Raw genomic sequence first — 23249 nt, 5'->3', positions numbered from 1 at the left:
CAGCTTATACTCTAATATATATCGTATCATAGCGGTTTTTCTTTATTGATACATGTGGTCTTTAGTAAATGTGTGCTTTCTTATAACAAAAGTTGCAAAAAATCTCCAAAATGTAAAGTGATGCGTCCATTTGGGAATTCTGTGATATCGATGGAGACCGGAGAGTAAAAGTAGCTGAATAAAGCAAAATGTTAGTGTTAAACATCACAGCCAAGCATATACCATCTATAAAATGTCTTGAGAGCGTATATTTAAATTCCTCAAGTGATAAAAAAGCAATAAGCAAAAATATATAAAATTAAAAGGGTTGGATGAATCTCCAAATGAGAGAATGCACACCGGCTGGTGACTGTACGGTAAATCCACAATCCAAACGAGAAAGTTGCTGTGGCACATTCAAAGGATTATTGTTTACTCCATTAAAATTGCATGTGCATATGCATATTAGGCACACGGAGTCTACATGTTTCAAGCAAACATGTTCCAAGTCATGGAAAGTCATATTGTTAATGCATTTAGTATCTGTGTTACACCTACACAATACACCTGTGAGTAGCTTATAGAAGTGGTTCCACTATTCCTTTCAGTGAACAGGATCATGTTCCGGAGGCAAGTACAGTATTTTTTGGACCATAAGGCGCACCATCAATAAATGCCTGATAAAACGTCTAGGTTCCTATATAAGGCGCACCGGATTATAAGCCGCACCTGATTATAAGGATGAATAACCAGTAGGTGGCAGACCTGTGCACAGTTCAAAGCAGCTGTTCTCTGTAAGTACGGTTCGTATAAAAGGCGCACTGGACTATAAGGAGCACCTTTGATTTCTGAGAAAATCAAAGATTTTTTTGTGCGCCCTATAGTCTGAAAAATACGGTAGTCATGTGACATGACATGTGACAATGGCACCACTTTAACAGAGTAAGCATAATATTGGTGACTCAGGGTCTATACTTACCATGTTAAAGTTTGCTATAAGTATCCAACCTCTATAATATATAGGTATAAGGTATTATGACATTTTTAAAAAGTTGTACGTAAAATTATGGGCAAAAATGAACCAACAAAGAGAGTTACTAATAGAATGATTAAGAGTAACTAATACTTACCAGCTTTTGTAAAGTTAATGGCTCATTTGACAATGACATGCTGCTTTCTACACATAGTTTCTTAAAGATCACCTCTGCTACCAACATCTGAAGCCACGGTGAAGCAATGGAGGAAACAAACTGTTGCTTTTCTTCTTGTGTAAACTCTAAGAAAAACAAGGCACATTAAAAACTGTACAAAAATAGAATCATACTCATTATAGCTAAATAGTTCAAATCCCTAAATACAATGGGAGAGATTTATCAAGCGAATGCCCATCGTGCACCAGAACTTGAGGTTCCCACTGCCTCTTTCAACGCACTGGACATATCAAGAGGTTTCAGCCGGTCAGTATATGCGGCACCTGACTGTGTGGCCGGACAATTGACCCAGGAATTGCGGAATTTTATCACCCCTCCCTCAAAGTACTCATATTCCTACATAGAGACTAAGGGTCCCATCGATCAAAGTTTTTGTTAACATCGTCTTGATATGCTTGTCAAATTTTTTGTTGGAAATTAGCCTTTTCTAAACACTGAATGGCTGTGGTGGGTCGGCTTTTTTTGATGAATGAGGCCGGGTATCCATATAATTTGTCAATCTGTACGTGCAGCAGATAAGAATAAAACACTGAAGACCATTTTTTACTATTATACCGATTTCAAGACAAACATTTCCTATACCTTCGCATGAAACACAGATGTAGAATACAAAGTCACTTGCTACTTGATGCAGCAAATTTTTGTGCAGATAAAAGCCGAGCAGTATCCAATACTCCACAACAGCAGCGAGCATCCCATTCACGTGTGCCGTCATCTCCTGTGATAGTACCTTGTACGACAGCAAAAGAAAAAATTGAAAGGGATTTCACAACTACTTGTAGAATTGAATCTAAATACCACACTACGACTAGCACTTCTCTCAGAATTTTTTGAATTTAGACGTACACAACACATAAATGGACCCTACTGTTGGCTACCTATACATGTAGTGGTTTTTTGCCAAAAAAACATTGTTCCACAACGTTGTTATTTTTTTTATCGCTACACACTGCTGGCAGGGAGCCAGGTTACGTAAAAGAAACTACTATAAAGTACTGAAATGATTCAGAATGCTGACAAAGGCAAAAGCATAGCCTAGACTATTGGAACCTGTAACAACTAAAAGTGACATCCTGGTGACAGGTTCACTTTAATCATTGCTTATACGATTTTGTTCTTGTTATCCCCGAATCTCCTAATGCAGATCTACTGCTAATGGCTTCTCAAGTCAAATTTTAATTTCCAAGGCCCCAGGAAATATAAAAATGGGGCTAAGCTGAGCCCCGTGTGCCTGCTATCCATTCCTACCGCCACTTACTGCAAGTGTCATATTCACATTATTTTACCCCATAACATTTGATCTTTTACTTTCTATATAAAAGATGTTCAACTGCACAGCAGCTGACACCAGGCATCTGGTCAGATATGTCTGTGCCAATTCCATTAATAACCCAACGAAATTGAGTGAATCAACAAAGGGAGTATTGGAATGATAACCTGTGACAGTGCCACATGGTCTGCAAGTATGATTGTCTTTAATTGTTGTGACAATCTAGCAATGACCTGGCTGCAAATTGGATGCTACTCAATTTTCCCAATTGAGTAATACATTGAATATTGGGGTCCAACAATGACCTACCAAAAAAAGTAATTACATTTATAGTTCTGCAGACAATGACCACTTAACAATTATAATACTCACATCTCCACGATGTCTCTTCTTATGACACATAATGACAAGATCCGTCAAAACTCTAATATTCTTGGTTAAGAAAACCATTGTTCTGGTTTCAGGCCAAAATATTCCAACAATAAGGGATGGAAACAAAGTTTTGCGTGACAAAGTAGTCTGCTCACAAAGTCTAAAATAATAAGAGGAATAGTAAAAGTCGGGACTAGAAAGTTTATTCTCAAAGGGTGACTAGTTTTTATCAAAATGAATTAGTGAATGTGGAAATAGTACAAATATGGCCGGAAATTATTGCTTGAAGTATTCCCTTCTATTGGTTAATACATTTAAATTCAGAATCTGAGTCAGCCATAAAATCACCCTTTCTAGTACAAGCCTCATTTGCAAATCTTAACCAGGCATTAGGATTTAGGTGTAGATATGGCCTGGTGCTGGATGCCCCATAGGGGCAGGGCCTGAAGTTCAAATGAAGTTCTTTGACCATATATCCTGTGCATAGGATCAAAGGGGAAGAGCTTGGGTTAGCTTCAATCATATCTACTGAATAACTTAGACATATTTTAAAGTTATAAGGCCCCACCATCAGGCAGTGGCGGATTAAGTGTCCCATGGGCCCCGGGCTGTTCACAGGACTAGGGCCCTCCAGCATCCAAACAAACAGGTGCCCGGATGTTAGGACTTAAGTACTACTCTATATACTGTATATCCTTTTTATCCTCTATATTCTCTGTATACTCTTCATCCTTAATCTTATACTGTTCAGAAAAGTAATTTAATGATGAACTTCAAACCTGCTCAAACCCATCTATTTAGGAAAGCCAATCACATTTCCCAACTGTATGAAACCCTCCACTCCAACTACCGTCCAGGTCAGATCTCCCAGACAGTGTAGGAGATGTGGATGTGGATGTTGGCTGGCTCGGCCTCTGTGCGAAGCCGGCCAGTATAAAAATTTTAAGTTGCACAGGCGCGAGTGCGCCCGAGCGCGGTGACGTCACCGGCTCTCTGGCACTTCCTATTCAGACGCATGCACCGTCGCACGCATGGTGTGCCGAGAACGCATCATGGTGTGCCGAAGTGGCGTTGAAATCTAATGAATAAACAAGTTTTTCAAGCAATACAGCAGTTTCTGAACATTATGAATATATGCTCCGGCACCAGCTCACCCTGAGCTGGTGCAAGGTATTTGAGGGTTATAACTACCATTTTAAAGTGGTAGGTTTCCTTCAAAGAACTTAAAGTTGCAAACAGAAAGCATTATCAATATCAACTTTAAAGAGGACCTGTCACCAGATTTTGACCCCCACCCTGACTAACAATGCCTATTGATAAAGGGTCCTCCTCCTTTCACCTAAAATTAGCTGCCTGTGAGACATTGTATCTTAATAACAGATGTTTTTCTAATATGCACATTAGCTTTATTGACTCATGTCTGGTATCTGTGACTCTTCTCTCTCTCTCTCAGGCTGGCAGTGAACTACACCCCATTATTTTGACTGACAGCTTGTTGTCTCTTCTGTTTGTAATTTTTCACTTCTACATTGATCTAATATGTATAATCTGCACAATATATAATCAAATATTTATATCTAAGTCTTCAGTATACTATATATATCTCATTATATATAAAATTAACAAAAAAAGTTTGCTTCATAAAAACAACGTCAAAGCCTTCTTTCCAAATTTAGGACTAAAAACCTACTTTTTACTCATTGCTTTGGCTTCTTCTTGTAACACATGTGACAGAAATTTTAGTATTGTTGCAACAATTTTTCTTCTTTTATGGCAATCAATTTCCATATCAGATGTTTCATGGCATAAGCAGAATCTGTCCTCTAGAAAACACCTACAACAAGGAAGAGAAAATTCAATAAAACAGCAAATGTTTTGCGTTGTTTGGCTGTTCCGTCAACAGAAAGACATTTCTGTACCGTTTATTTTTAGCTCATGCTTGTTCAGAACATTTTCTCACCTCAACTAAACAGAATCCATTGGAGATACATTTCCCAGAGCTTAAATCCAGGGCTCAGACATCATCAAAAAGTTTGTAAAGCATAGTATCCATTTATTCACAAAAGCTTTACTGTTTTTCATCTTATATAAGAGGGGTTTGTATCTCATTTTTAAACATTTTGCTGGCAAGTGTGTGTTAACAAATTTTATACACTGATTTATTTAAAAAAAAAAAAAATACCTTATAGAGATTGTGCAAAGATTAAAATACATAATTTATCCACAAGATGGGCTATAATTCTCTGATCTTAGGGGGTCCGGACATGGTACCCATACCGATCAGAAGAATGGGTGCTTTGCGTACATAGCTGAGCACTGGTAAACTCATGTACCCAATTTTCATGGTTTAATGGTTGAGCTTCTGCACTATTGCTCCATTCAATATTTATGGGACTGAAGAAGGTGACCAAGTACAGCCCTTTAGTGTTAGTATAGCTTGAAGTTAGTGTCAGCAAGCATGATTCACCACTGCAGCATTTAAAGATGGAGCATGGTACCCTTTGATGGTGGCTGGGCATCCCATTGGTTTGACCATACTATCATATACTACAGAGTATAAATCCTTTTATAGTTCAAATTATTCTTACCTTAAAAGAGTTTCAATAAAGGACCATGTTCCCTTCTTGCAGACTGGACACTGAAGAACACTTAGGTAGTACTGAACCATAGAATTAGATTCCCATGGAGGACGATAACGCACAAGGTTGGAAAAAACATCAAGAAACTGACCAAAATTGTCAGTGGCTATGTTACCCTAGAAGAGATCAAAATAATGAAAAAAAAAACAAAAGAATAAAACAAACTTATAGAGGATGGATAAAATCTGCTACTAATGAGCATTATTGCAGATCTACCTGCTAGAAACGGATACCACCACCAATGATATGAGCTCACACAATTTCAATTAGTTCCATATATATTTCCTGAGCCAATCAGGTATCTCCCATTCCAAATCCAATCCTCCAATGCAATATCCACAGATTCTGAGGAAGAGATCCTGCTGAAGCTCCCATTGCCCTCCTTTGCCCATTAATTTATTTTCATTTGGATGGATTTAGTAGCCAATGAAAGTTTCTCTAAATGTACTAAGCACCTGAAGAGTAGGGTACACTATGGACCTACCGTATATACTGGAGTATAAGCAGACCCAAGTATAAGCCGAGGCCCCTAATTTTACCACCAAAAACTGGGAAAACCTATTGACTCGAGTATAAGCAGAGGGTGTAGTATACAGCTAGCCAGCCCCCATGAGGTACAACAGCCAGCCCCCATGAGGTATACAGCCAGCCGCCATGAGGTATACAGCCAGCCCGCATGAGGTATACAGCCAGCCCGCATGAGGTATACAGCCAGCCCCCATGAGGTATACAGCCAGCCCCCATGAGGTATACAGCCTGCCCCCATGAGGTATACAGCCTGCCCCCATGAGGTATACAGCCTGCCCCCATGAGGTATACAGCCTGCCCCCATGAGGTATACAGCCTGCCCCCATGAGGTATACAGCCTGCCCCCATGAGGTATACAGCCTGCCCCCATGAGGTATACAGCCTGCCCCCATGAGGTATACAGCCTGCCCCCTGCCAAGCGTATAAAATATAAAAAAAACTTAATACTCACCCTCCGGTGTCCGGATCGTTGGCGCGGGTCCCGATCTTCAGCGCAATGCTCCCAATCCTCGGAGCGGTACCAGGCGGCGGCTCCTCTTCTCTCTTCTGTAGCCGGCAGATCGCGTCCATGCGATCTGCTGGCGGGCGCGCACTATGATATCGAGGTGTCGCGGCTGATGACGTCATCAGCCGCGACACCGCTGCATCTTATTGTGCACCCGCCGGCAGATCGCATGGACGCGATCTGCCGACTACAGAAGAAAGAAGAGGAGCCGTTGCCTGGTACCACGCCGGGAGCCTCGCGCTGAAGATCGGGACCCGCGCCAACGATCCGGACACCAGAAGGTGAGTATTAAGTTTTTTATTTTTTACTTGACTCGTGTATAAGCCTAGGTGAGGTTTTTCAGCACATTTTTTTGTGCTGAAAAACTCGGCTTATACACGAGTATATATGGTACTTAAATGAAACCTACCATTAGGAATTTACCTATAAAATTAGATCTAATGATAGGTTCCTACTAACATTCTCAGCTCTAAAACCATCTTTGCCTAATCCTATTACACTTCCTAACCTTATCTAAACTTTATCTAACTAATTTGAACATTTTCAGCAGAGGCTACAGTGGCCTCTCCAGGAAGTGGGAGCAAAGGCTACTCCACCCTCCAGTAGCCTCTGCTTTTCCAACTCCGTCAGCACTCTTGATATATAGATGTTGCAAAAAAAAAATATATATTTTGACTAATCTTTTAACATATTTAGCACATCTTCATGCTCATTCAGATCGGCCGGTTCAGATCCCAGGTGAGCTCCGTGTCGGGAGGAGTATTGAGTACTCATCAGCCGCGACACCGCTGCATCTTATTGTGCACCCGCCAGCAGATCGCATGGACGCGATCTGCCGACTACAGAAGAAAGAAGAGGAGCCGTTGCCTGGTACCACGCCGGGAGCCTCGCGCTGAAGATCGGGACCCGCGCCAACGATCCGGACACCGGAAGGTGAGTATTAAGTTTTTTATTTTTTACTTGACTCGTGTATAAGCCTAGGTGAGGTTTTTCAGCACATTTTTTTGTGCTGAAAAACTCGGCTTATACACGAGTATATATGGTACTTAAATGAAACCTACCATTAGGAATTTACCTATAAAATTAGATCTAATGATAGGTTCCTACTAACATTCTCAGCTCTAAAACCATCTTTGCCTAATCCTATTACACTTCCTAACCTTATCTAAACTTTATCTAACTAATTTGAACATTTTCAGCAGAGGCTACAGTGGCCTCTCCAGGAAGTGGGAGCAAAGGCTACTCCACCCTCCAGTAGCCTCTGCTTTTCCAACTCCGTCAGCACTCTTGATATATAGATGTTGCAAAAAAAAAATATATATTTTGACTAATCTTTTAACATATTTAGCACATCTTCATGCTCATTCAGATCGGCCGGTTCAGATCCCAGGTGAGCTCAGTGTCGGGAGGAGTATTGAGTACTCTTCACCCCCTCCTCCCTCCATAGGCAGACAAGTGGCTGCACGACTCAATGATGGTGCAATGACACACTGGTGCACATTTACTTACCCCTCCTGCGCGATCCCCGAAAGTGCATTGTCTGACTGGAATGCCCATCTGTTGCGATTCACTAAGATCGTGCGCCTGGTATCCTGCATATGTCGCTTCCCCACTCAGGTCCGCTGGAGTTCACCTTCTTCTTCCCGGTGTATATAAGTGCATTGTCTTGCAACACATATTGAATTTTACATCCTGCATCGAGTCCGAATGAGCCGGATCGTCCAACGGCACACCCCCAATTTCTTTCGCAGCTGCACCACAATCCGATCGTCTGTGACACAATCCCCAGTTAAATACCTATCACAGCGACGCAAATCCCGAAAACTGCGAAAATCTGATGAAAGTGCGATTCGCAGACCCTCGGTAAATAAGCCCCACTGTGTAATCACCGCATCGTCAAGAGGAGCCATAGAAGTCTTTGAGGGCCATTTGAATGAGCCCTTCCTCTGGTCCTCTGTTGTATAAAATTACAATATTTATAAATGCCCCCCCCCCCCCCCAACAATGCATGCAAAATCTAAAACCAGTTTACCTGAATGAGATGCTTAAGGAGCGACTCAAAAAATTGTTGAGGAAAGACCAAAGGAATAATGCGTCCAATCTCCCAAAATGCTTCAGTGAAGAACTGTCCTTCAATAAGTTCTTCAATTCTGTTCAGACTGGTGCGGCCCATTTCAACTTTAATCTACAAACATCAAGGGAATTGGAGCATAAAATAATAATAAAATAAAAATGTAAACTAAGAGCAAAGCTCCAATAAATAAAAATACAATGCATACTCACACCGACAAAGCTTATTGCACTAAACCTGGATGTTTTTAATACTTGGATTTGCTTGGATATTATGTGGCCCTATCAATCCTGCTGCTTTACAACAATAATTAAATGTTACATTCTGTGGTGGTTTATCAAACACTTGGGATTAATTTTCAACAATAACATTGTTGGGAATGGATCCAAAAAAGTGTAAATCTTCTTTAAAAGGCAAATGCTATTCAGGGTAATCTAGAATCATCTGACACTTTCTGGAATTACCTACGGCTACCAGTAATTGTCCACAACAAAGCATAATACAAAGCAGTGTGTGAAGAGACAAGTCTATGGAAAGTGACCATATAATAATAAAACCCACGCACTTGCACAACATGCTGAACAAAGGTTAGCCAAAACCAGAGCTCTGTGCAAGGCTTAGCTTATCTAGTACTGCACTTTCTGACAGCTTTGGGTATCTTACACCATTCTTGCTGTCAGCCTTATCGTCATGCATTTAATTCCTTATAATGAAGTCAATGATCAATGCTTGATTATACGGAGACTCCATAAATGGGCAGCTTATAAAGAAGGAAAAAAAAGGTTTTAAGTCAAATTATTACCTGTACAGCAAGAAATTGTAAATTGCTTCCCGTAAAAGCTATCTGGTGATCAGTCAATTACCTCTATACTGACTATATGTAGAGTATCTGCAGAACTGGGCTGCAGCTATTTGGATGATGAAGAAAAAAAAAATTCTAAAACTTTTGCGTAAATGGCTGAGCCACTAATGGTTGGCCACTAATAATTACATTTACCAGAATACGTCTGGCGGACCAAGGGACCACACACTCTTTACTATATGCACCTCTATGTATAACAACACTCCCATGAATCTTTGGCTCCTATTTATCCATGTTAAGGCCCTGAAATTGCTGGATCCTGGAATGGACAATTGAGTATACTTTCCTTAAAGGGAGATTCCCATTTCAGCAAATTGATTTTATTGTTTGTATGTTAAAAAGTTATACTTTCTGTATCAATTCTTTGTTTCTGTTCTTAATTGTCATTTTATAGAAACCTTCCATTGTCACACAGGCCCCTCCTGCTCCTTCACTCACAGTGGGGGAGGGAGGGGTTGTACAGGAGCAAAAAAGTGGGGGCTGAGAGTTAAAGAGTGAAGCCGGCCAGGGGCCAGTTGAAAAAAAAAAACATCTACTCACCTTTTCAGCACTCCCCCGAAGCTCCCTGTAGCAGCGGAGCTTCGGGGGAGTGCTGGAAAGGTGAGTAGATAATGTATTAATTTAATGTGCCGGGCAGGCTGGCTGTATAGAGGAGGAGGCAGCTGGCTGTACACAGTGAGGGTGGGGGGGCCACCAGGCTGTATACTTGGGGGGGGGGGGGGTATGGGGCAGACTGGCTATTTTCTGGGGAGGGGCTGGCTATATACTAGGGGAGGGGGCTTTCTGACTATATACTTGGGGGGGGTCTGGCTATATACTGGGGGGGACTGGCTGTCAATATACAGGGGGGCTGGCTCCAAACACAAACAGCATCAGGGCTTCAGGAGATTTGAAGATAAAAAGCAGTTTTCTTTATTAAAATCCAAGTAAAAACTTAAGCATGGCAAGGTACATAGTTGAGTGGAATCCCAGAATATGACCTACACGTTTCACTCGTTAGAGCTTAATCGTGGTCAGACCATGATTAGTTATATTCTTGTACATAGGGGGCAGTATTATAGTAGTTATATTCTTGTACATATGGGGCAGTATTATAGTAGTTATATTCTTGTACATATGGGGCAGTATTATAGTAGTTATATTCTTGTACATATGGGGCAGTATTATAGTAGTTATATTCTTGTACATATGGGGCAGTATTATAGTAGTTATATTCTTGTACATATGGGGCAGTATTATAGTAGTTATATTCTTGTACATATGGGGCAGTATTATAGTAGTTATATTCTTGTACATATGGGGCAGTATTATAGTAGTTATATTCTTGTACATAGGGGGCAGCATTATAGTAGTTATATTCTTGTACATATGGGGCAGTATTATAGTAGTTATATTCTTGTACATAGGGGGCAGTATTATAGTAGTTATATTCTTGTACATATGGGGCAGTATTATAGTAGTTATATTCTTGTACATAGGGGGCAGCATTATAGTAGTTATATTCTTGTACATAGGGGGCAGCATTATAGTAGTTATATTCTTGTACATAGGGGGCAGCATTATAGTAGTTATATTCTTGTACATTTGGGGCAGTATTATAGTAGTTATATTCTTGTACATATGGGGCAGTATTATAGTAGTTATATTCTTGTACATATGGGGCAGTATTATAGTAGTTATATTCTTGTACATAGGGGGCAGTATTATAGTAGTTATATTCTTGTACATAGGGGTGGCATTATAGTAGTTATATTCCTGTACATAGGGGGCAGTATTATAGTAGTTATATTCCTGTTCATAGGGGGCAGTATTATAGTAGTTATATTCCTGTTCATAGGGGGCAGTATTATAGTAGTTATATTCTTGTACATAGGGGGCAGTATTATAGTAGTTTTATTCTTGTACATGGGGGTGGTATTATAGTAGTTATATTCTTGTACATAAAATGCAGTATTATAGTAGTTATATTCTTCTACATAAAATGCAGTATTATAATATATTTTACTTAGGGGCAGTATTCCGTGTTTACGGAAGAAGGTTTTGTAGTAGTTTTTTTCTTTCTATGTATAAGTCAGTATTAAGTTGTGCTCTTTTATAAAAGAAACGTTATTCCTGTATAAGGGATGCGGTGTGTGTCTTTCGCTGTGCTGTGCATGTTGATTTAGACCATCTATAAACAGTTCGTGTGGAGTCTAGGAACTCCACCCACATCACATGGCCACGCCTACTTGTTTTGAGCCGCCCACAGAATGGGGACACTTTTACATTTTTTTCCAGGGCCACTTTAAATTCCCAGTCCGCCCCTGTTTGCAATGAAAGTGTAATGGGCTTCTGCAACCTGTCTGTAGTGAAAATTAGGTCCCTGGTGACAGGTTCCCTTTAAGGGTGGAATCACCCGAGAACAAAGCAAGGGCTGTGGCCCTGCCAGAATGTGCCAAGAACTCATATGTGATCACTGCAGAGTTGACAAAACAGGATCAGTATAATGTTATGCTGTCATGTTATACCTTTTTTAAATAATTCTTGATTATTCCTTTAAAGACCTCAAAATTATGTCACATTAATTAGCACTTTATTAACGAGATTAGAGACAGGCAATAACATAGAATTGTGTGTTTGTTTTTATCAATTGTCAACACAAGCTCAGAAAAACTCCTATACACAATATACTATTGTACGGTATTTATGATCATAAGAACATCTGTTATCATCCCTCAAAAGAAGTCAAAGTAAATAATCAATGTTTCTTATATCTCCGCTGGTTCCCATGAAATCCTGTTACTTTCAGCTCGTGTATACGATGCATGAATTTAAGGGCAGCAGTCTATTTGTTCACAAAAACCCTTTGATGTTCTTGTGAGGTGTTTATGAGCTTCTGGCAGAATCTCCAAAGTAAGGAGTATTACTCTTTTGTTTTGCTGATTTACATATTGAACATGTTCGTGTGGTTGCGGCATTTGTATTATATATTCTATTATTCTGTGCACTGTATTAAGTCACAGAACATATAATTTATTTAGTAAATTGAAGACTGTGATTGGCAGTGTCCGGTCTGTTATGCTCGCTTACTTTAGTATTATGTAAAACGTAACAATAAATATCCAATATCTAATTATTATAATAATAATACTCAAATCTGCCATCAAATTTCCTAGCACTTTACAGATTCTAGGGAAACAAACACAAATAGAATAAGACATTACAGAGCAATAAGAGTCATATGGAATAATAGGGGTGAGGGACCTGCTCGCAAGAGATTATAAAAGAAGAACAGTCTTCTGGTTTACACAACAGGAACGTGCCTTAAAATAAAAGCTAAAAAAAAGTTCCCTTCTCTATTTCTGCCCCACACGTGCCATTCACCCAGTAAATACGTGCTGAACAAAACACTTGTGTTACAACCAACAGTTGGGCAGATACGCAAAATAAAGTACGCTGGACCCTGGTGTTAACCCGTTGATCGCCGCCGGCAAAGCTGCCAAAGCCATGAAAGAGCCTGCGCCCATCTTGGCTCGGATCATCATCGGGGATGTCATACTGATCAAATGACATTAGGCCGCTCCACTCGACTTGCTCTAACGCTGCAAAAGATACCAAGTTTATTACTCCGATTTGTGGGGATCTGAGGAAAACAATTTTTAGCTAAAAGAAGTGTGCCAGATAGTTACTAGGGCTCTACAGCAACCTGCCACTAGCTATATTTTTTTTTTTTACAGGAGGTTTTCATTTTTGTAAATGTATAAAAATATTATTGAACCTATATGAATTTGGTATCCCCGTGATCGCACCGATCCGAAGAATAAAGTAGACATGCCACTTGGGGCGCTCAGTGAAAGCCGTAAAATCCAAGCCCACAAGAAAACCGTGCAAATGCATTTTTTAACCAATTTCACTACACTTGGAATTTCAAGCTTCCCAGTACACGGCATGGAATATTAAATACTGTCGCTATGAAGTGCAATTTGTTACGCAGAAAACAAGCACTCATACAGATTCTTACATGAAAAAATAAATAAGTTATGGATTTTTGAAGGTGGGAATGAAAAATGAAAATGCAAAAACCAAAAAGGGCCTGGTCGCTAAGGGGCTAATACACTTTGGCAGGAACTACAGCGCCTCATCTCTCTAATTTGCCGGAACTTGATTATATTCTTCACCACTGTAACAGCTCAGTAGCAACATACAATCGCTCTCTACTGCGATCCTTAGTTATTGCTACCCGATCTTGCATCCCAATACTGTGGAAAAAGACTGCTCCTCTGACAATACCCATGTGGATTACCAAGGTCAATGTCATTATGCACATGGAGGAACTTACCTCGTCGCTCCATGGCACATATGTCAACTTTCATAAAACTTAGCTTCTTCTTAGGCTTCTTTTGCAGCATTCTGCTGATTATAGACAAGCTATTTGAGATCCTGAAAGGGCTTTCATGCATTTCCCAATAACCACCTCCTCGGGTCTGAACGCCCCATCTCTCCCCCCTTCTTTCCCTCTCTTCTACTTATGTATCTTTTTCTGTTTCTATTTTCTCATATCCATCACTCACCTTATCCCTTCTTTACTCATAGGACCCTTTCTGTCAGCCCTGCGGGGGTCACTGGGTTCTCCTATTGCCATATCCCTTTAAAATTTAAAATGGCTGGAGGGTAGTCATGGTTTGAATGTAGATCCTTTATGTCTTGTTATGTTAATGTTGTACATTACCTTAAAGGAAACCTACCACTTGAAGTGGCAGGTTTCAGAAGAAAACACCGAGCACCAGCTCAGGCTGAGCTGGTGCTTATTTTTGTTAGTGTTTTAAACCGCGGTATCGCGGTTTAAAACACTTTTTAAACTGTATAGCCGGCGCAGGGAGGTACGCGCTCGGCGCTTACCATGCTCGCGGCTACATAGGAAGTGAAGGAGAGCCGCGCGCATGGTAAGCGTCGAGCGCGTATCTCCCTGCGCCGGCTATACAGTTTAAAAAGTGTTTTAAACCGCGATACCGCGGTTTAAAACACTAACAAAAATAAGCGCCGGCACCAGCTCACCCTGAGCTGGTGCTCGGTGTTTTCTTCTGAAACCTGCCACTTCAAGTGGTAGGTTTCCTTTAATTATGTGCATTTTTTCTAATATTTGTTGACTGTTTTGAAGAGAACTGTGCACCCCATGTAAGCAAATACCACTCTATAATAATTTGCAATAACTAAAAATGTGATTAAATGGCTGCAGATGTTTGGAAGTTTATATGTATCCAGTACTAATGTATCCAGTACTAGCAACTATTCTTACCTTATGTTTTTCAGAAAGTCCATTGTACTTTTCTGTGTATCGGTGGTGACAGGCCTGGAAAAGGAAATCTCGCTGAAAATTTCTTGTAGGATATTTCAAAACTTACTTAAACACAAAAATAACTACTGTATATACTGGAGTATAAGCAGAGTTTTTCAGCACAAAAATTATGCTGAAAAATCCTAACTCAGCTTATACTTAAGTCTATAAAAAAAAAAATTAACACTGTACTCACCTTTCGGACACCCGCTGCAGGTCCTCTTCTTGCTTCGGGTGCTCAGGCTATGTCTTCGGGTCCCCTCGTGATGCTGGCGGCGCACAATGACATTGGCAAGCGGGAACCCGAAGAGGACTCGGTAAAACCCGAGTAAGAACCGGAGGACCCTAGGTGGAACCCCCGAAGCGACGTAAAGGTCAATACAGTGTTAAATTTTTTTTATAGCCATTGAATGCTCGAAGCAGGGGCTGGCAGGCTAGATACTGGGGGGCAGAGGCTGCTGTCTATATGCCTGGGGGCAGGGGCTGCTGTCTATATGCCTGGGGGCAGGGGTTGCCAGGCTTGATGCTGGGGGACAGGGGCTGGCAGGCTATATATTGGGGGATATGGGCTGGCAAGCTATATCCTGGGGGGCAGGGGCTGGCTGTATACTGAGGGCAGGGGCTGGCAGGCTATATACTAGAGGGCAGGGGCTGCTGGCTTTGTGCTGGGGGGCAGGGGTTGTCAGGCTAGATACTGGGGAGCAGGGGCTGGTAGACTATATTTATTAATTACATGTTACTTACAAATGTGAAAAAATAAGCTTTTTGTAATTTTTTCAATTAAAGTTTTATTTTTTATATATAGGTATTAAAACTGAATAAACTACAAATTCAGAGGGTGCAGGTACTTCTGCAAGTTTCCATACTGAAAGGCAAGACTTTCCTGCAGCCCCTTCTATATTCTGCCTTCAGCTGACTGGCTAGAGGGGGGGACACTTTACACGTCATGAGGTGTATACACGTCCTTTCTGCACGGGTAAATATATAACTGTATGGAAGTCGTGAAGGGGTTAATAACTGACCTGCGCCACACATATACGTTTCCATATGGAACTCTTCACTTCTGCAACCTGCTCCTCAGTCATATGTACCGCTATATCATTGATTGGGTCCTGCAACATATGACATAAAACGTATTCAAAATGACAATAACAACTACAGGCGGTCCCAAACTTAAGAACACTTGACATACAGACAACCCATAGTTAAAGACGGACCTCTGTGCCCCCTGTGACCTCTGGTGAAGCTCTCTGGATGCTTTACTATAGTCCTAGACTGCAATGATCAGATGCAAGGTGTCTGTAATGAAGTTTTATTGATAATCCTTGGTCCCATTACAGCAAAAAATTTTGAAAATCCATTAGTCTCTGTACCTCCAGACAAATTTTGTTTTTGGTCCCAATGATAAAATATACAGTTCCGACTTACATACAAAATCAACTTAAGAACAAACCTATGGAGCCTATCTTGTATGTTATCCAGAGGCTGCCTCTACTTTATTCAGATATTCATTGAAATCTAACGACTTGTAATATAAATCCAAGCCACTGTACTATAAAAAGACCCAAGGATGTGTAGCATATCATCATTTGTTACTGAAGAATGAAAAAAGTTATTAGTGCCAGGAGATGGCAAAATGAAGATTTCTTTTTCTTTTTTCTCAATGTATGAAAACATTATAAAACCTATATAACTTTGGTATCCCCGTGATCGCAACTACCCAAGGAATAAAGGAGACATGTTATTTGGGGTGCAAAGCTGCGGTCACTTTGGGGTCAATTTCCTTATTTTTGGAAGAAAAGCATGAGGTTTTATAATGGCAATTTGCTTATACTCCAGAATGCTATAAAGAGTGATCAGCTTAACAGCAATTAATTGCAAAGTCAATATTTGCCTAGAAAATGAACTTTTTCCCCCAAAACACATTTCAACTTCATTGCAGGCCTGCCTTAAAAGGAGCAGCTAACATTGTTTCAGTGATTGCTCCAGTAACACAGGTGTGGGTGTTGATGAGGACAGGGCTGGAGATCAATCTGTCATGAATAAGTAAGAATCACACCACTGGACACATTAAAAGGAGGCTGGTGCTTGGCATCATTGTTTTTCTGTTAACCATGGTTATCTCTAAAGAAACACGTGCAGTCATCATTGCACTGCACAAAACTGGCCTAACAGGGAAGAGTATCGCAGCTACAAAGATTGCACCTCAGCCAACAATCTATCGCATCATCAAGGAATTCAAGGAGAGAGGTTCCATTGTTCGGAGAAGACAAGGTGAGCGATACCACCAGTCTTGTCTCATGCCAACTGTAAAGCCTCCTGCAGCCATTCATGTGTGGGATGGCTATTCAGCCAAGGTAATCGGCTCTCTCACAGTCTTGCCTAAAAACACATCCACGAATAAAGAATGGTACCAAAATGTCTTCCAAGAGCAACTTCTCCCAACTGTCCAAGAGCAGTTTGGTGATCAACAATGCCTTTTCCAGCATGATGGAGCCCCTTGCCATAAAGCAAAGGTGATTTCTAAATGGCTCAGGGAACAAAACATAGAGATTTTGGGTCCATGGCCTGGAAACTCCCCAGATCTTAATCCCATTGAGAACTTGTGGTCAATCATCAAGAGATGGGTGGACAAACAAAAACCAACAAATTGTGCACAAAACTGGCCTAACAGGGAAGAGTATCGCAGCTACAAAGATTGTTGACTGAGGTGCAATCTATCGCATCATCAAGGAATTCAAGGAGAGAGGTTCCATTGTTGCCAAAAAGGCTCCAGGGCGCCCAAGAAGGTTCAGTTTGGGGATCGGGCTACAAGCAGTGCAGAGCTTGCTCAGGAATGGCAGCAGGCATGTGTGAGTGCATCTGCACACACTGTGAGGCGGAGACTCTTGGAGCAAGGGCAGCAAAGAAGCCACTTCGCTCCAGAAAAATCATCAGGGACAGACTGATAATCTGCAAAAGGTACAGGGAGTGGACTGCTGAGGACTGGGGTAAAGTCATTTTCTCTGATGAATCACCTTTCCGATTGTTTGGAACATCTGGAAAAGCTTGTTCGGAGAAGACAAGGTGAGCGATACCACCAGTCTTGTCTCATGCCAACTGTAAAGCATCCTGCAACCATTCATGTGTGGGGCGGCTTCTCAGCCAAGGTAATCGGCTCTCTCACAGTCTTGCCTAAAAACACATCCACGAATAAAGAATGGTACCAAAATGTCCTCCAAGAGCAACTTCTCCCAACTGTCCAAGAGCAGTTTGGTGATCAACAATGCCTTTTCCAGCATGATGGAGCACCTTGCCATAAAGCAAAAGGTGATTTCTAAATGGCTCAGGGAACAAAACAGAGATTTTGGGTCCATGGCCTGGAAACTCCCCAGATCTTAATCCCATTGAGAACTTGTGGTCAATCATCAAGAGATGGGTGGACAAACAAAAACCAACAAATTGTGACAAAATGCAAGCAATGATTGTGCAAGAATGGACGGCCATCAGTCAGGATTTGGTCCAGAAGTTGATTGAGAGCTGCCAGGGAGAATTGCAGAGGTCCTGAAGAAGAAGGGTCAACACTACAAATACTGACTTGCTGCAGCAACTCCTTCTGACTGCCAATAAAAGCTTTTGTTACTCATAATATGATTGCACTTTTATTTCTGTGTGTGATAAAAACATCTGACAAACACACATAAAAACCAGATCATGTGAAAATATAATATTTGTATCATTCTCAAAACTTTTGGCCATGATTGTATATTGGAGGGTTCAAGTGAATGTCATTGAGTTACCAAGCTGCTTCCCAGAACGCTACGGTAAATAAGGGTGTATCGAAATGTTAGCCAGGAAAACCAGATATTCTGTAATTTGACGTTCCCTCCGCTGAGCAGGTCAGATCTTCCATTGTTCCATATTAAAGATGAGGAGCTCTGCTTCACAATAAAGTGATGGGCAGTCTAGCGGCAATCACATAACAAAAAAAAAACCTTCCTGGACCGATGGAAAATGAGAAAACATGTGGAAAGTGGGCCAGTAATGTGCTTTAAGACCCTCACTAAAGATCTCAGCATGAACAAAAAAAATAACAATGGAAAACTTCATACAAGCTCAGAGCGGCTTGTTCAGGGAAAACATAACAGCGGTGCGGTTATCTAATTTCATGTCTCACAATAAAAATAAACCTGTAACATAACTTTACCTCTAAAAGATAAGTCCCGACATACTGCACAGAGTAATATGGAGCGCTACAGGCTCCTCCTCCTGTAGCTTGTAGATGACTCTTATTATTGGTAAAAACATGTGTAATCTCTGTATCAGCTTTGTCTGGATTGCACAGCGTGGCCTGTCCAGCTGTAAGGACTCTAGAATAGAGGAATAAATACATGAATATTAGACATTACTTAGGGCTAGTTTTGCAGCAGATTTTCCAGAGAGAAAGTGGGGGATTTTTGCACTGATTTTTTTCTGGCTCGTGTACATGCACATAAGGGGAGAAGTTCCCGAAGTATAAACTCTCTCCTTTATATTAAAATGACATCCAGGTGAAGTGCCAAGGGAGTCTTCTAGTTCTCCCTTCTTACACCTCTCCATATAATATGCTATTAAAGCCCATAATAGTATCTGTACATTCTGGTAGCTACATGCTCCCTCTCTGTATTGTCCACTGATAACACAACACCCTGAATATACTGGGGCATTGAGTGCACTTATTATACCCTTCCTTCTCCTTTACCCAGTCACATGATATGCAACAATAACCTGCAGGATGTCCTGGACTTGTACCTCCCCATCCCCCCCCCCCCGCGCCTAACTTATAACCCTCTCTCTCTGTATAGGTTTTACAACATTTATTTAAAACACTAATAAAAATGTTGTAAGTTTTTTGTCACAGCTCTGTCCATGAAATCTAACGATGAACAACTAGATGTTAACATTCCAGTTGACTGTCACCACCAACAGTATAGCTGTACATTCAAGTGGGCAAAACCCACTTGTCAATTTATTCATGAGGTAGAAGAGATTATATCCATATCAAAGTTAAAGGGAACCTGTCACTAGGGACAGCATGACTGTGAGAAGTGCTTTGGATGGGTTAATCAGCTTGAAGAGCTTTCTGCTCTTTGAAATTAACTGTTCCACAGCACTTCCCCTCTGCTGAGTGATTGCTATAAGTAAATGGGTCAGTGTGCACAGAGCAGAAAGCTCTTCAGGACAAAAGTCCCACTTACAGTCCTTGCAAGAGCTGCCAAGCTGGATTATAAATTCACTTTTCAAGGTCCTGTCACTACTTACATCATACACAACAGTACGATTACACAGATCTCCCAGGCCGCCACCTAACACCGCCTGCAGCTGCAGCTATAGCCAGAACTGCTGACAGATTCCCTTTAACTCCAACATGTTAGGGCCACTGCTCTCATCACATCAGTAGACACTTTCTATTGAACTTACACCCAATAACAAAAATTGATTGTTAGACGAATTAAATTATACATTTAAACCTCCCATGAGAGGACCAGCCCTTTCTCCAAGACAGCTTGCTTAATACAGATTTTTAGTGCCATCATATAGTGGCCATCTTACTTAAAGAAACCAGAAATATGCTGAACAAGAGCATCTTCCAGCGTTATTTTGGTTGTTCCTATCAAAAGGATTTCCCTATAAAGAATAGGGCTGTTAAATTATAAAAGCAAATTTAAAAGGATCAAAGACTAAAACAGTTTATAGGGTTTTCAGCCATCACTTTTCATAATCACAAGAGATTTCATGCTATAAACCTGACAGTAAACTGCAGACACTTATGTTGTACTTCCAGACTTTATTAAAAAAATACAAAAAAAATATACAAAGAAAAAGAAAAAAAAGCTGCTATATGAAATGGAGGGCGCAGTCTTTCGTCTCCTGGTTTAAAGACGGTCACATCATATCTTACCTTAAAAAAGCCTCCCTTTCTTTATCGGCTTCCTCAATATGAAGGGTCACTTTCCATCTGCTGAAAGCCCCTAGAGCACCAGTGTGTGTCAGGTGTTCGCGCCATCTTTTGGGTGCAGATTGCATCTGAGGTGAATAATGGGCGTCTTTTTCCATTTTATATCCCCATTCGAAAGCCGTCTCATCCAGCCATCTGCCGCTTTCTGCACTGTTAATTACGTACTCTTTAGTCAGTACCCACTTTCCTGGAAAGTAAATGAATTGTGAGCCAAGAAAAGGGGAAAATAGTGGGTGCAAATAGTTACTAAAAAGGATAAACTAAACACCAATTAAATCTCAAGCTATTACAGAACATGTCTGTGACACCACTACCTTATTTATTTATGGCTGAATTAAAAAAAATAAAAGATAAATAACATGAAGTAAAATAAGAAAAAAAATTGGAATTAGGAGAATTCAGAATCATTTTGCTATTTAATCCATATTCACATTATTAGAGTTGTATGCTCTATACCAGTGCTGCAGCAGGGCCACAATTTTATTTGGGGGAGGGGGAATCAAGGGGGCTTGCTTTGTGATAACAGCACTATTATAGCAGTTATATTTCTGTACATAGGGCCAGTATTATAGCTATTATATTTCTGTACACAGGGGACAGTATTATAGCAATTATATTCCTGTACATATGGGCAGTATTATAGTAGTTATATTCCTGTACATAGGGGGCAGTATTATAGTAGTTATATTCCTGTACATAGGGGGCAGTATTATAGTAGTTATATTCCTGTACATAGGGGGCAGTATTATAGTAGTTATATTCCTGTACATAGGGGGCGGTATTATAGTAGTTATATTCTTGTACATAGGGGGCAGTATTATAGTAGTTATATCCCTGTACACAGGGGGCAGTATTATAGTAGTTATATCCCTGTACACAGGGGGCAGTATTATAGTAGTTATAGTCTTGTACATAGGGGCTGTGTTATAGTAGTTATATTCTTGTACATAGGAGCAGTATTATAGTAGTTATATTCTTTTACATAGGGGGCAGTATTATAGTAGTTATATTCTTTTACATAGGGGGCAGTATTATAGTAGTTATATTCTTGTACATAGGGGGCGGTATTATAGTAGTTATATTCCTGTACATAGGGGGCAGTATTATAGTAGTTATATTCTTGTACATAGTGGGCAGTATTATAGCAGTTATATTTCTGTACATAGGGCCAGTATTATAGCTATTATATTTCTGTACACAGGGGACAGTATTATAGCAATTATATTCCTGTACATATGGGCAGTATTATAGTAGTTATATTCCTGTACATAGGGGGCAGTATTATAGTAGTTATATTCCTGTACATAGGGGGCAGTATTATAGTAGTTATATTCCTGTACATAGGGGGCAGTATTATAGTAGTTATATCCCTGTACACAGGGGGCAGTATTATAGTAGTTATAGTCTTGTACATAGGGGCTGTGTTATAGTAGTTATATTCTTGTACATAGGAGCAGTATTATAGTAGTTATATTCTTTTACATAGGGGGCAGTATTATAGTAGTTATATTCTTTTACATAGGGGGCAGTATTATAGTAGTTATATTCTTGTACATAGGGGGCGGTATTATAGTAGTTATATTCCTGTACATAGGGGGCGGTATTATAGTAGTTATATTCTTGTACATAGGGGGCAGTATTATAGTAGTTATATTCTTGTACATAGGGGGCAGTATTATAGTAGTTATATTCCTGTATATAGGGGCAGTATTATAGTAGTTATATTCTTGTACATAGGGGGCAGTATTATAGTAGTTATATTTCTGTACATAGGGGGCAGTATTATAGTAGTTATATTCTTGTACATAGGGGGCAGTATTATAGTAGTTATATTCTTGTACATAGGGGGCAGTATTATAGTAGTTATATTCTTGTACATAGGGGGCAGTATTATAGTAGTTATATTCTTGTACATAGTGGGCAGTATTATAGCAGTTATATTTCTGTACATAGGGCCAGTATTATAGCTATTATATTTCTGTACACAGGGGACAGTATTATAGCAATTATATTCCTGTACATATGGGCAGTATTATAGTAGTTATATTCTTGTACATAAGGGGCAGTATTATAGTAGTTATATTTCTGTACATAGGGGGCAGTATTATAGTAGTTATATTCTTGTACATAGGGGGCTGTATTATAGTAGTTATATTCCTGTATATAGGGGTGGTATTATAGAAGTTATATTCTAAAGCAGACTAACAATACTGGAGACCACCAGAGGTGACCAACAATACTGGCGACCACCAGAGCAGACTAACAACAATGGAGACCCCCATAGCAGACAATAATACTGAAGACCCCATAGAAGACAATACTGGAGACCCCCAGTGCAGACAAACATTGAATAACCCATGGCAGACAATAATACTAGAGACCAGAGCAGACAAAAAAAAAAATTAATCCTCTCCTTTCCTGGCTTCTCTTATTCTCCCTGCAGCACACTGCAGCTTCTTCTCTTTTCCATGTGCCGCTCTGGTGTGTATACAGCGCTGGTTGTATGTGGCGGCATCAGGAC

General features: G+C 40.3%; 1 protein-coding gene across 3 annotated transcripts in view; it reads right to left on the bottom strand.

The window, feature by feature from the left end:
- SLF1 (SMC5-SMC6 complex localization factor 1) overlaps nt 1-23249 on the bottom strand; it is a 53396-nt gene that overhangs the window by 16145 nt on the left and 14002 nt on the right. For all 3 annotated transcript variants that reach the window (XM_072139658.1, XM_072139666.1, XM_072139673.1), the window contains 10 exons: nt 20672-20915; nt 18938-19100; nt 15774-15863; nt 14713-14766; nt 8537-8689; nt 5421-5587; nt 4523-4666; nt 2833-2992; nt 1773-1920; nt 1110-1255 (listed from right to left, as the gene is read on the bottom strand). In XM_072139658.1, coding sequence (XP_071995759.1) covers nt 1110-1255; nt 1773-1920; nt 2833-2992; nt 4523-4666; nt 5421-5587; nt 8537-8689; nt 14713-14766; nt 15774-15863; nt 18938-19100; nt 20672-20915 — 1469 coding nt within the window. The remainder of the gene's footprint in view (nt 1-1109; nt 1256-1772; nt 1921-2832; nt 2993-4522; nt 4667-5420; nt 5588-8536; nt 8690-14712; nt 14767-15773; nt 15864-18937; nt 19101-20671; nt 20916-23249) is intronic.

This window comes from Engystomops pustulosus, chromosome 1, assembly GCF_040894005.1.
Source record: "Engystomops pustulosus chromosome 1, aEngPut4.maternal, whole genome shotgun sequence".
Taxonomy (NCBI): Eukaryota; Metazoa; Chordata; class Amphibia; order Anura; family Leptodactylidae; genus Engystomops; species Engystomops pustulosus.
Note: the sequence above shows the minus strand (reverse complement) of the source record. Positions and strands in the feature narration are given on the sequence as shown.